The sequence below is a fragment of the Schistosoma mansoni genome, chromosome 4 (assembly GCF_000237925.1).
Source record: "Schistosoma mansoni strain Puerto Rico chromosome 4, complete genome".
In the NCBI taxonomy this organism is placed as follows: Eukaryota; Metazoa; Platyhelminthes; class Trematoda; order Strigeidida; family Schistosomatidae; genus Schistosoma; species Schistosoma mansoni.
In genome coordinates, this window is record NC_031498.1 from 27,710,817 (window position 1) to 27,725,127 (window position 14,311).

Genomic DNA, 14,311 nt, shown 5'->3' on the forward strand with positions numbered 1-14,311 from the left:
TTTCTTCGTTATCATTCCTACTACATGTTATGATTTAAAAAAACATAAAAAGGGTCGTATGCCGATTTGCTACGATTTTATGTTCGGTTTTTCATCACGTCAATTATCCGCCAATCGAAATACGACTTCTCTAATCTAAACACGGCCAAATCAATGACGTTCAATTGGGAGGAGCGGTCGATCTCAACTCTATAAAATAAGTTATTATAGTTTAACAATTAACCGTATGCTCATTTTATATTTTACTCAACTAAAATGTAAATTATTACTAACAAAAATTTAGTTCAATCTACTTATTAAAAATTTTACGTAATAAACATAGGGGATTCGATCAGATTATTAACTAACGGAGTCTAAACATGTCAGGTGTAAGACAGTAATCTACACTAGATGATAGAAGATAGTCATACAACAACGCGAATCAATTAAAGTTAGACATTGACGTGATTGAATATCGGCAAAGTGTTCTTAAGTTTACACTCATGACGTGAGATTGAAGGTCTTTGATTCGATCCCTGGTGAGTTCATTGATGAATATTATTGAAGAGTTTTATACTATCATCAAAAAATCTGTCCAGTTCTTCTTGACTTTCAATAATCATCTAATAAACATTATACTTTGATGTAAACTATAAATCGATTCAAAAGTACCTTATGTTTTAGTAATTTAGTCATTTGAAGTGTTAAAACCCATGGTAATTTATATTATTTTTCATAAATAAACATTCATAACATATGTTTATTGTGAATTGGTGAATTCCTTAGATCCGACACTTAATTTCATTTGACTGAATAAATAACATCTGGTAATCATTTTTTTAATTTTTCTTTCATTCAGCTTCAATAATAAAGAGTTTCTGTACTGTTTACAAAAGTTATATAATCATTGAAAATATGGTCATTTGTAAAAAGAGTAAAAACTTTTGATGTTTTTATTGCATCCACGATCCCGCATATGGGACTTGAGACCAGGATCTTCTGTCTCACACATGAACTCCTAACTTCTAGAACACCGAGTCGATCGGCATTCAAAGGTGTTAATGTTGAACGTTAATCGATCCATGATGTTGCATAACCCTTCATCTATTGTCTGAGATGGATAACTGTCTCCATTTGATACGGATTGGACTCCTATGGTCTAGATTCAAAATCAAACTTCTAAAGTTCTGTTGTAAAGTCATAACCAGTCGAGTTCAACCATGTTAGGTATCAAGCAGTTACACATTGAAGACAATGGAAGTTGGTCATGCAATATCGTGAATTGTTTGAAGTTAGATATTAACACCTTTGCAATATCTGCTCAGTAGTCTAGAGGTTAAGAGATCGCGCTCTCGGTTGAAGGTCCTAGGTTCGAGTCCCGTGTACAGGATCGTGAGTACGCACTGTTGAGCAGTCCCATAATAGGACGGAACAACCGTCCAGTGCTTCCATGTTTCCAGTGGTGGTCTAGCTTGAACTGACTCTTGAATCCAACTATGAAAAGTATAACTGTTCAACTTTTAAGTTACATTTCACAGTTCATATAAGATGAATATTGTCTAGTGTTTTTTAATGGACATTTCTCTTTACTATTGAATTCACGGCTGGATAAATATAATCATTATAATTTGCTGTCATTTAGCTTCTTTACTGCTTTTCCATTTATTTTTGGTTTTAAAAGAGTTATGATACCTTGAGTAACTTTTGAAGCCTTCGTAATTAATAAGTGATCACTGAACGTATATACTTCTTATCAAATAGCTGCCAGGTGATGATTATAACCATTTGATTGAGAAAAATATATTGTGTCATTGACTTCTAACTGAAATGTGATTAAAAGATAGCTTTTGTTGTACACTTGCATTGGTTGTAGTGGTATTGATAACAATTAAGAATTTGACAACTGATTCTTCTTGTTTTGAGAGTTTAGGAAAGTGACTGGTAAAGGTGTGTTGTTTTTGTGCTTATTCATAATCCTTTATCTTCATAATGAATTTCTAGTATGAGGCTTGAACTTAACAGTGAGAAAGTTGATTATCGACGACACTAGGTAATCAATTTATTATATTACAGTTGACTGAAGTTGAAAAATGTGAGCTGTTTGATTTTTTATTTATACCTGTTATCCCTTGTGGAGCATAGGTCGCCGGCTATGATTTCCCAGCCAACTATGTCCTGAGCTCTTCCTTCCAGTTTTTCCAAGGTGCTATTCATTCTTTTCATGTCTGCTTCCGATTCCCGGCACAATATGTTCTTTGATCTGCCTCTTTTCCTTGTAACTCGGAAATTCCAAGTCAGCACTCGCCTTATGATTCATTTTGATGATTTTCGCTAAGTATCCTATCCACCTACAATGTCTTCTTATAATTTCCTCTTCATCTGGCAGCTATTTTGTTCTTTACCATGGTAGGTTGCTGCTGTTGGTATCCGACCAACGGACATCGATTATCTTGCATAGACAACTGTTTATAAATGCCAGTATGTTTTCGTGATGGTTACAGTAAATATGAATAAACATGAATTACTATGGAAATTATTTTCACTATGAAATAAACATAAATAAATCACTCAAGCAAAGTGATTGCTTAATAGTTTTATCTGTTACTTAACCAATATTACGCTTACATCATTGAAAAATTGACGAAATCGGGGGGTAGAGAATTGTTAAATGTATGAACTTAATGGAACTCAAATGAAATGGGTTAGAGGGTATTTAGAATTCGAAAGCTGTATGAGATTATATCATTAACCATTAATACTATTCATATTTAGCATTTCTAAGAGGGTTGAACTTTTTCCTCTCTTCGTTACATTCAAATTCAATACAAAGCATAAATTAACTTTTATCAATCAGAATGAATAACAGACTATTCTCTTCAAGTCTTGATTTATACCTTGTAAGGCTGAGCTATTAACAATCGCTTAACCACTGAGTAGTGAATAATGTCATGTGTATTTAGTCCTTGAGTGCTGAGTAGATTCTATCTATCAAGTTTCAATGTGAGCGCTAGTTTGAGTGAATCAATATTGAGTACCTTATTTTCAAACTGTTATATCCCGAAGAGAATTATGAATGGCAACTTTTGAGAACTGTTTATGGACCGATATGATGCGTATATTTACTATTGTATAATCGCTAAGTAACTTAACTATTCATATTCATGTTTCCTTTATTACGAGCTTTCTTTTGATCTATAAACTATTATTATACGATTTACCATTCCTGAGTTATCCCCAGTCTATTGATTACTGTTCCCCCTATTCACAGCCACATTTGGCCAAATCTTGTACAAATGTTATTTTCTATTTTATGGTACGATGTAGTCTGTTTGTTCGGTATATAAACCCAGTATGTTTGAGAATAATGATTCATATTGCAGAAGCTGTTATTGGTGTTCTGGACTTAACTGACTGGGCTAGGCAGAAAGCAGTACCGACAAGTACTCTAGACTGCTCGTATGGGTTTCGTATGTCACTGATCCGATCAATAAATTTACTGCTCTCTAATAGGCGCGTACAAGATATAACAATTGGCATTCACAGGTTATAACACTAACTTTAGGTGGTTAGAAGTAGTCTACACAAAACTGTGGGTCTAACATCTCAACATGCTACACGCGATTTCACAACACTCAGATTAGTGTCTACTTTGTAACTTAATAGACAGAAATCGAACAACACCTGAAGGACTAGATGAATATGACGTTGGTAACTACCTGGTGATCAATTCATTGATAGCTTTTACATATTTAATCGGTATTCATGAAAACATTCCTAATATTTTATTGAAATAAAAGTTGTTCAACACAATAATCGTAAGCTTATAAATTTGTCTCTTTTATTGTTCTTTTCAACAACTTTCAGTGGCTGCCGAAAGTTTTGATCCAGAAAAAGACAGTGATGATAATAATGAAGAAGAGAGACGAATTTATCCAAAATCTGATAGTCAACGTTCTAGGTTAACTAATGCTGTCAAAGAAATCCTACTATTTCGATGCCTTGATGAAGTAAGTCTGGAATGTTTTCTTTTTATTATTTATACTATACCAAATCAATCTGGACAAGACCATAACTTCTTATTACATGAAGTAGGTACTGAATATATTAGTCAGAATGATAATGAACTCTCTATAGCTAAATCACCAGGTTTAGAAAACACATCGTTACCAAATCAAACCCCTCTAATTGTAAGTAAATATGGATAGTAGCTAGCAGTGGAATACAGGACGCGCGTTTCGTCCTATTTGGGACTCGTCATCTGGATTTACCTGCATCTTAGAGTTGATATTCACTCTAGGACTCGAACCCAGTACCTTTCGCTTTAAACGCCATCGCAGTCCTAAAAATCAATGAGAAGATTCAAACAAACAATACTAAGTGAATTCAAACCCCTCTAAGCTGCAAATCTTCAGTTTAAAAAAAGCTGTGATAGAACATTTCCCAAATACTATATCTAAAGTAGATTAAATGCATTTAAATTAGAATATATATACATAAATTATAGGATTAGTTTATACAGGAGATCATTATCTCTAAGAAAAGCTATAACCTGTTAGTTTATCAAAGACAAATATAGTTCATTACTGTAAATCTATATATTAAGTACCCCCCCCCCTTTATTATCATAAGAAGTAATAACTGGTGTATAATTGTGTCTCCAATCCCTTGTTTACTTATAATAAATCTTGTAATGACAACATGATTATTTAAATGTTGATTATCTTGTTTACCAATCCCCATATCACTGACCTTAATCTAACAAAAGAATAAAGGACAAATTAAGCTTAGAAATTGAATTAATTAACATATATTTCAGCATATGATAGATATTAGAAGAAGAAGAAGAAGAAGAAAGAAAAAGTATGTATCTAAACTAGGATTTCCTATTGAGATAAACTGATCATTTTCATTCTGTGGGTGTGTGTGTGTGTGTTTCTGAATCTAGTGTTGGCTTCGTATGTATTCCATTTTCTTCCATTTTGTAGGTCTTGATGAAACGCCCTAGCTCTTTTGTTAAAACATCGTTGTATTTATATATATATACAAAGGAGAAAAACATGTAAATGTGACCTTCTGAGAAACTCATAAATAAATATCGTAATCGTTAGATAAGAAAAACTAACCTTATAAAGAAAGAAATATGTATTCCAATTAAGCAAACAGTTTTTTTTTAATCTTTGATTAAAACTTGTTAGGGAGACATTGAAAACTGGAAAGGATTTTAAACCTGTGATATCTTAACTCAAGACTCCTCAGAAGTGTACAATAATAATGGACTAAATTTAATATCGTTAGGTTTTGTTCCGACCATGATTGAGTCGAAATATAATGGACCATACATATATCACACAGATATTATGTTAAATCATTAGTGAGAAGCATTCACCATGATCTAAACTACGATAACTTGAAGTCTATTTGAGATGTGATTTATGAGATCAGTTTTAATAATTTGCATTCATCTATTTTATCGATAGTGAAATGTTTAGACATATACAAAAATCAGAAAGAATTTTTGTGGTTATTATAGTAATTGTAATAGTTGAGATCATGAATCAATTGAAGCTAGACCACCATGGAAAACCTGGAAGCAGTGACCAGTGGAGTTCAAACAGGTCTGTTGTGAGATAGTAACTCACTGAAGACAATGATGGATGTGTCGCTCAATTTTGTGGATCGGTTGAAATTAGACATTAACACCGTTGGATGATATCCGGCTCCATGGTCTAGATGTCAGGCGCTCTTGCACGAAACTGATAGGTCCTTGGATCGAATCTCGCGAGGCAGGATCGTGAATGCACACTGTTGAGAAGTTCCACAATGGGAAGAAACGGCCGTCCAATGCTTCCAGGTCTTCCATGGTTGTCTATCTTTAATTGACTCATAATCTTAACTATTAAAATATACAAAAACTTACAGATTTTTTGTATATGATGATAACGGATTGAATGAGCAAGTATTAGATAGTAAAATTCTGATGTTGACCTCTTGATTTCAATGGTTAGAACTTCCTTGATCTTATTATTATGTATTTCCTCATGAACAGTAATAGTTAGGCTGATTTTCTAATTTGCCTATTTCAGTAAAGTTAACCCAAGACATTAAAGTTTCTTATGTACTGCAGTATTATTCGACCACTGAGTCCAAATCTGACTGTTCTATTTTCTTAATTCCACGTTTTTTGAAAAATAGATAGATCAGCATATCAAGCTACTGTTGGCTAACTGCCAATTCATAAAAAAAATCATTGAATATCTATAATTATTCAATTCTATATATGTATATTTATATTTAAGAAATGCATAATTCCGTTTTATAAAAGTATCAAAGGACTTGATAAATAAACCGACAAAAAGTGTACGCTTAAAAAGGTTCTTAACCAATTCTTTACTTTTGAAAAGGTGAGACTATAATTTATGGAACACCTTCGAGAGACGTTAAACTGACCTTCAGAATGTCCACATATTTACAAGACTAAATGAGGGTTTGATAGCGGTATGAAGAATAGGAATTATGATTTACAGTTGATGGTTAGGAATTCGATTTAAAGTTTCCATCATTAACCGACTTCAGCTAAAATACCACATTGGTATTTAGTCAAATGGATGATGAATTTCGCACCGCAATCCAATACCTGTTATCATAAATCTGATTGGTTCGTCCATAAATTTTGGTCTAGCCTTTGAAAGTTTACTGTTTATTATCTGAAGAATATGTTTCTGTCTGTACTTCTGTTGAAACTTTGAGCGTTCGCCACAAAAGCTGAAATTTAATAGGAATATTTACTTCTAAAAAGTCTAATTCTAGGACAAGACATCTGTTCATTGCTTTCTCAAGTTTTCCATAGTATTACAATTGAGACTAGTCTGTGATGGATGACACCTCACCATTAAAATAATCGTACCTAGATCTCTTAATATAAGATATACTCATGTATCCACTAGTAAGTCACTTAGAAACTAGTTTCCAATGTTTTAGTCATGTCTATGTCGAGATTATTATCGCCGATAGCACTGAATTATTTTTAAGCTATATTGAAAAATGGCTGAGATGAAAATCGATCGCCAATGGACTGAGAACCAGTTGTTTAAGAATATTGAATTTGCCTTGAAACCTGAAGATCATGGCTTCCATTCCTAATGGAGTTTTGTAAAGATAACTATTAGGAATATTATATTCAAACAAAACACAGCTGTTCCACACTCTCTAGTTTTCAAACAAATCTTACTTGATGTAATTTCATGACGAGTACCGCCTATATTTATTAGTTTAAAATATAAAGTAGACATGAATCAATCTTACTTAAAACAATATTATTTAGTGCTTGTTATTATTATCATTATTATTTCTTCATAATGTCTTTATTCAGTATTATATTTTTGGTACAATATAGAATTCTCAACACAAATTATTTCATATCAGAAGGGGTTTTTGTGGACATTATAATAATTTTAATAGTTGAGATCATGAGTCAATTGAAGCTAGACCACTATGGAAAACCTGGTAGCACTGGACGGCCGTTTCGTCCTATTGTGGAACACTTCAGCAGTGAGCATCCACGACCCCACCTGGCGAGATTCAAACCCAGGACATATCAGTCTCGCGCGCGAACGCTTAACCTCTAGATCACTGAGCCGGCCAGTATCCAACGATGTTAATATCTAACTTCAACTGATCCACAAAATTGAGCGACACATCCATCATTGTCTACATTGAGTTACTATCTCACAACAGACCTGTTTGAATTCCACTGGTCACTGCTTCCAGGTTTTCCATGGTGGTCTAACTTCAATTGACTGATTATCTCAACTATCAAAATTATAACGTGTTTTATTGAATTTCCTGTTGTTATTTCTTGATCGATCCTGACGATAAATATTAAGTGACTGCCAGTTATATATTAACATTTCAAAAGTCGTCACCTGAATAATATTCATTCTTTTCAATGCATATTGCCAGTAACCAAGATGTCTCTGACTGTAATTTTTTTAAACCTGTACAGCGGAAGGTCTCAGACTTTCCATAAATGCACCTGAATAGGTTATGTGTTTACTTACATTATTGTGTGTTAAAACAAAAAAAACAGATAACAGTGAGACTATAATTTATGAACAAACCAATCAGATTTATGATAACAGGTCTTGGATTTTGGCACGAAATTCTTCATCCATTTCACTAAATACCAATTTGGCATTTTAGCTGATGTCAGTTCATGATGAAAACTTTAAATCGAATTCCGAACCCTAACCATAAACTGTAATTCATAATTCCTATTCATCAAACTCTCATTAAGTTCTAGTAAATATGTGGACATTCTGAAGGTCAATTTAGCGTCTCTCGAAGGTGTTCCATAAATGATAGTCTCGCTCAGTTAACTTATAATATTTAGATGATAGAAACAACTATGAAAATACTAAATTTCCACAAAACCCCTTCTGATAATAACTATAATCATATTCTCACTAGTGACTGACATCGAGAGGTAAATCCAGGAGTTCTAGTGAGAAGCAGTAACCAGTGGAGTTCAAAACACGTCTGTTGTGAGATAACAACTCATTGAAGACAATTGTTGAACGTTCGCTCAACTTCGTGGATCTGTTGAAGTAAGACATTAACACCGTTGGATCCCGGCTCAGTGGTGTATCGGTTAAGTGCTCTGGCGGGCGACTGATAGGTCTTGGGTTCGAATCCTGCGAGTGCGGGACCGTGGATGCTCACTGCTGAGGGGTCCCATAACAGGACGAAACGGCCGTTCAGTGCTTCCAGGTTTTCCATGGTGGTCTAGCTTCAATTGACTCACGCTTTCAACTATGAGAAACAAGTAACCCGAAAATTCAATCATATTGATCTTCAATTTTCACTTACTGTAATTTATTTATGTTTAACAAATTAGTTATTTTGTTTATTTTCTATAAATGGAACAAATTCCAGTGTTTACTTATCTGTTTATTTGTTTGTTTACTTTTAAATGAAATGAATTCAATCACTAAAGCGCGGCAATTGAGCATTCTCAAAATAAAACAAAAAAAAACAATAAATTTATTGAAAGATTAAAACAATCCAATAAAAGAAAACAACCTTCATTCGTTTAGTTGTTTGTTGATTAGATAATTTATGAAATGCATCAAGATAAATAAACATTTTCCATGGTAAAGAATAAATGAAAGGCACACATTAAGTTTTCTTTTCACTTATTAATGGAAATGATACTTACTTACTTACGCCTGTTACTCCCAATGGAGTATTAGGCCGCCGACCAGCATTCTCCAACCCACTCTGCATTGGAAATGATGCACTTTACAAAATCAATATTATGAAGAATAATTGAATATAGAATATTTAAGACTTATATTCATTTAAAATGTATGTCAATTTAAAATGAAGATTAGTAGTAGTGTGGTGTCTATTACTTATGTCGAAAGATATAGGGTAGTTTATAGCATCAATCGAAAGTGGAAATCTTGACAGTAGAAGGTTGAGAAAGTCGAAGAGGGAAGAACGAGAACAGAGAATGGTTGGTATGGAAATGAAAGAACAATGAAGTCTGAGACAACTGATGGATATTTCGCAAATGAAATGTTTACTATATGGTTCTCAGATTTTACTAAGATGTTCTGTAAGTTTGATTTAGAAACATTGATTGCCTCGTCTGTATGTTCTACTTTATTACGGTAGTAGTAATGGTGGTAGTAGTAGTAATAGCAACAGTGGTAGTATTGTAGTGAACAAGATGTATCAAATGTATCTAGGCGCAAATTACGGCATATCTCAGTAAAATATGAGAACCACATTGTAAATAATTAATCTACAGACTATCAATCAATTGTCTCAATCTTGACCGTTCCTTCTGCAAATATCAGTCTATCGTCTCCGATTATTATTGTTCATGCATTTTCATACCAATTTTGTTTTGTTCCCGTTCTTTCCTTATCAATCTTCTACTGAAATACATTCAATGCCTGACCATCGTTATATACTATTTATGTGGATATAAGTAACTCACACCACAGTATTAGTAAACGTCTCCCTATTATTCTGGTTATTTAACTGTGTTATTGATCTTCCCTTAGTATGTGTGATGCTCTGTTTCACTCAAGTTTCATGCTAGTTACCACTTGTGAGGAAAATGTACTGTTAAGCGTCAGGAAACTGATAATCACAATTGATGCTCAAATAGCTTGTCTATAAAATCTCACACTGTGTAACTGAGTGACTAGGATTCAAACACATCAGTAAAAATTAGTTTCTTTAAGATTGCAGCCATACTTACCTAATAGGCATTAAACAACACGAAACTTAGGCTAAGCAATGTTTCCGATCCTATTAACTCAGACCACTTAACATCTAAATATAATCCACCTTATATCAAATCACTTAGGTTAGTGGCCATACCGCAACTTGATCTGTAAACCTTGATTAACAGTTAGAGAGAGCTGGATGAACAATAAATTTAAAAACAAAGCTGATAGAACCATTCGATTCTTCACAATTCACATAATAGAATTGTAGTGACTAGAACTGTTTCAAGCCCCATATGTTATTCCAGCCACTGGACAGATCAATCTATTCATTCTTCTCAAGCTACATTTTGACCTTGTCACTTATTCTCTTGTTACCCCTGACTTTTTATGTGAGCGTATGTGTGTGCACTTCTTATCTTACTCATCACATGTCTGTAACTTATTTTTATTTGACTATAAATATTGATTAACGCTTGATAAATAGAGTTGGCTCACATGTCTTATCAACCGCGCGTAATTTCGCTTTGTTTTTCCGATCATTTGTCTGGATCAACGATTGTATGAAATACTCGTATTCAAAATTCATTCTCGTACTTGACTTATTTAATTCCACCATTCACCAACGCGAGTTAAGTCGATAATTATATGCGAAGATTGGCGGAATGTGTATTTCAATAACAATCATTCGTACGATCTAACTGGAGTCAGATCTCGATCGACTAAAGACTGATTATAGTTATACAATATTTTAATATTGCAAATTCATTATGGTGAGACTTTTAAACTACTGGATCTCAGCTCATTGCTCTAAAGGCTAAGCACCTAAAGAGAAACCTAAAGATTCTTCGTTCATCCTTAGTTAAGTTGTGGGCGCGTACTGCTGAAGAGTTCTGTGCTGTGACGAAACAGCTCTCCAGTTCAACACGATCTTCTACGTCTACCTATTAAATATTATTCCGTGATATAAACCATGAAAATGTAACAGTTTCAACGAACCCCTATAGCTATAGAACTCAGTTTGGTTAACGGTTATTTATTAAGCTTCATTTCTTAGTAATCAATAGCATCTTCAAAACGATTAATTAATAATCAGTCTAACATTTTAATTTCTTTTCTATTCAAACTTTCTCACTGCATAACTATTTTACTGCATTTGTCTTCAAAAGTAAAACTACCCCCCTCTTTTTTTTATATCAAGATACCTTTAATTAGTGTTATATCTTTAGTCTAATAAGTAGTCTTTAATTAGAACCGAAATTTATTTTCTACTATAGAAATTTTATCAAATACATATAATCAGAGTGGGGAGGTTGTGGAGATCGTAGTAATTTTAGTAGTTGAATTCATGAGTCGATCTAAGCTAGACCATCATTGAAAACCTGGAAGTACCGGACGGAAGTTTTATCCCAGTATGGGATTCTTCAGCAGCGCACATCCATAATCCTCCATGTGGGACTCAGACCCAAGACTTTAAATCTCGCACGCATACTCTTAACCTCTAGACCATTGAGCCAGCTCTCATCCAACGGTATTATCAACAGTTATTTTATGACCAATAACGTTATGAATAATTGCTTTAAGAATCCTTTTTTTTGATTAACCTAATTATTAATTAGTTTGAATAAATCTGCTATCAAAGGTTTGATGGTCAATAATTAATCTGTAATCTTCTAAAAATTCTTATGAAGTACGTATTCATCAATTATCAAGGCATAAATTTGGATTTTATGAATCTGTATATGTGTCATTTGATGTAATGTGGAAGAAAATCGACGGTAATTAGCATTATTATGGTAATGTCACACCTTGGTTTTGCAGTCTGAAACTGTCTGCTACTGTATTAATAGAGTTATGAGGTTTCTAGAGCATAAGTAACACTTATTTTAACCATGTAAGCTTATAGAGCTTCACAACTTTATTAATTGGTTTGTAGCATTTACGTAATATCCACATGTTGGATCTATGATATCCAAGTAATGCTATAAAAGCAACTCTTACTAAATTATCTCAATCTAGTCACGTCCTCAACCTCCATAATTTTAGTTTCACAGTCACAATGAAACACACTGTGAACACGTGGACAATATACTTTCTTTTTTGATAGATAGATAGATAAATAGGTTGGTATAATGTCACATCTCATTTACACTACTGTTTTGTCTAGCAAATAGGCTTTAATTCATCATGTTAAAATTGCACCGATTAACAATCCACCAAGACAGATGAAGAATTTAAGATAAGGGAATTATCAATATACTAAATGTGTTCACTCTAATCTGTTTAAACTGAACATTGATACATACCACTCTAAGAGTATTACATTGTTCTTAAAAGGAGGGTCACACATCTCAACCAATGTAAAATCTGTGATTAATAATCAGTAAACATCAACTAACATAGTTCCTCTCCATACTGACATTGATTGGTTGAGAAAAACTGAATATGTATAATGAGAAGCCGTGAATAGTGAAGTTCAATCCGTGTAAAATGGTTATCTACCTCAGACAGTGGATGAAGGGTTGTGCAACATCATGGATTGATTGATATTAAACATTAACACCGTTGGATGCCGACCGGCTTAGTGGCCTAGCAGTTAAGAGTTCACGTGCGATATCGAAGGTCCTGGGTTCGAGTATTGCGTGAAGGATCGTGGATGCGCACTGCTGAGGAGTCCCACAATAAGACGTAACGTCCGTTCAGTGGTGCCAGGTTCTCCATGGTGGTCCAGCTTCAATTGACTCATGATTTCAACTATATAAAATTAGTAAAATCTCCACAAAACCCCCTTCTGATAATGATCATATGCTCACTAGTGACTGGCTCCATGAAGTATTTCTTGGAGTTCTAGTGAGAAGCAGTAACCAGTGGAATTCAACCAGGTTTGTTGGGAGATATCAACTCACTGAAGACAATTGTTAAATGGTTTCTCAATTTCGTGGATTGGTTGAAGCTAGACATCAACACCGTTGGATGCCGGCCCGGTGGTCTAGGGGTTAAGCGCTTTTGCGCGAGACGGATATGTCCTGGGTTCAAATCTCGCGAGATGGGATCGTGGATGCGCACTGCTGAGGAGTGCCATAATAGGACGAAACGACCGTCCAGTGCTTCTAGGTTTTCCATGGTGGTCTAAATTCAATTGATTCATGATCTCAACTATATAAAGTTAATTAATACAAAGATCTGAAGCTAAGTATTGTGGTAGTTAATACTTGCTAGCATGGAATAGCTCCAAAATACTAACTAGCATCGTTTAATGTCAAAGAGATATTACCATTTGGATATTCAGGCCAGTTAGTGTAGTTTTTTGTTGTTTCGAAAATAGAAACTATCAAGAGTATACAATGATGAATCAAAATTGTAACACATATGATGAATTTCGATGGTGTAATATGATGACGAAGATTATCAGGACTATGTGATATATTAGCGCAATACATTTAGAACAGTCTGATCACACACACACACTTGTTAAGAACATTAATATATAAAAATCAAAGATCAACTAGGCTGGAAATGGGGGTAAGAATATACAAGGATAATAATAATAAATAAATAAATGTGAAAACAATTTGACATCTAATCACTTTGGATAATAAGCTAATATTACCAGGGTAGGTTTAAGGTGAGAACAAACTGTTTTTGAATACACAAAGAAGATTTGAATTTTCATATGGCTAAGGCTTCAATAAACCTTAGTATACACCTTTTTATATCATATAGTTCTGATAATCTTCGTCTTCTTATTATACTATCGAAATTTATCAAAGGGACTAATTGTTTTAAACATATAATGAACTTCAGATGTACCATCATCTTGACATATCAACATTGTAATTATGAATGATAACTACTTTTACCAGTGAATTAATGAGATAATTCACTCATATTTTAATGTTCTACTTTGGAATTTAAGGAACAAAAGTCAAAAGTTATTGATGCCATGCAAGAAATGAAAGTCAAAGAAGGTGACGTAGTTATCAAACAAGGTGATGATGGAGACAATTTCTACGTAATTGAATCGTAAGTTAGCTAAATTTCTGCTTTTTTTTCATTATGGGTTTTATTTGACTATATTATAAATAACCTGGCTA

The 14,311-nt window shown here is 33.7% G+C and overlaps 1 protein-coding gene across 1 annotated transcript in view; it reads left to right on the forward strand.

The window, feature by feature from the left end:
• Smp_131050 (putative camp-dependent protein kinase type II regulatory subunit) overlaps window positions 1-14,311 on the forward strand; it is a gene marked incomplete at both ends in the record, with an annotated part of 35,630 nt that overhangs the window by 4,760 nt on the left and 16,559 nt on the right. The window contains 2 exons of the mRNA XM_018797372.1: window positions 3,844-3,986; window positions 14,134-14,240. Of these exons, the coding sequence (XP_018652421.1) occupies window positions 3,844-3,986; window positions 14,134-14,240 (250 nt within the window). The remainder of the gene's footprint in view (window positions 1-3,843; window positions 3,987-14,133; window positions 14,241-14,311) is intronic.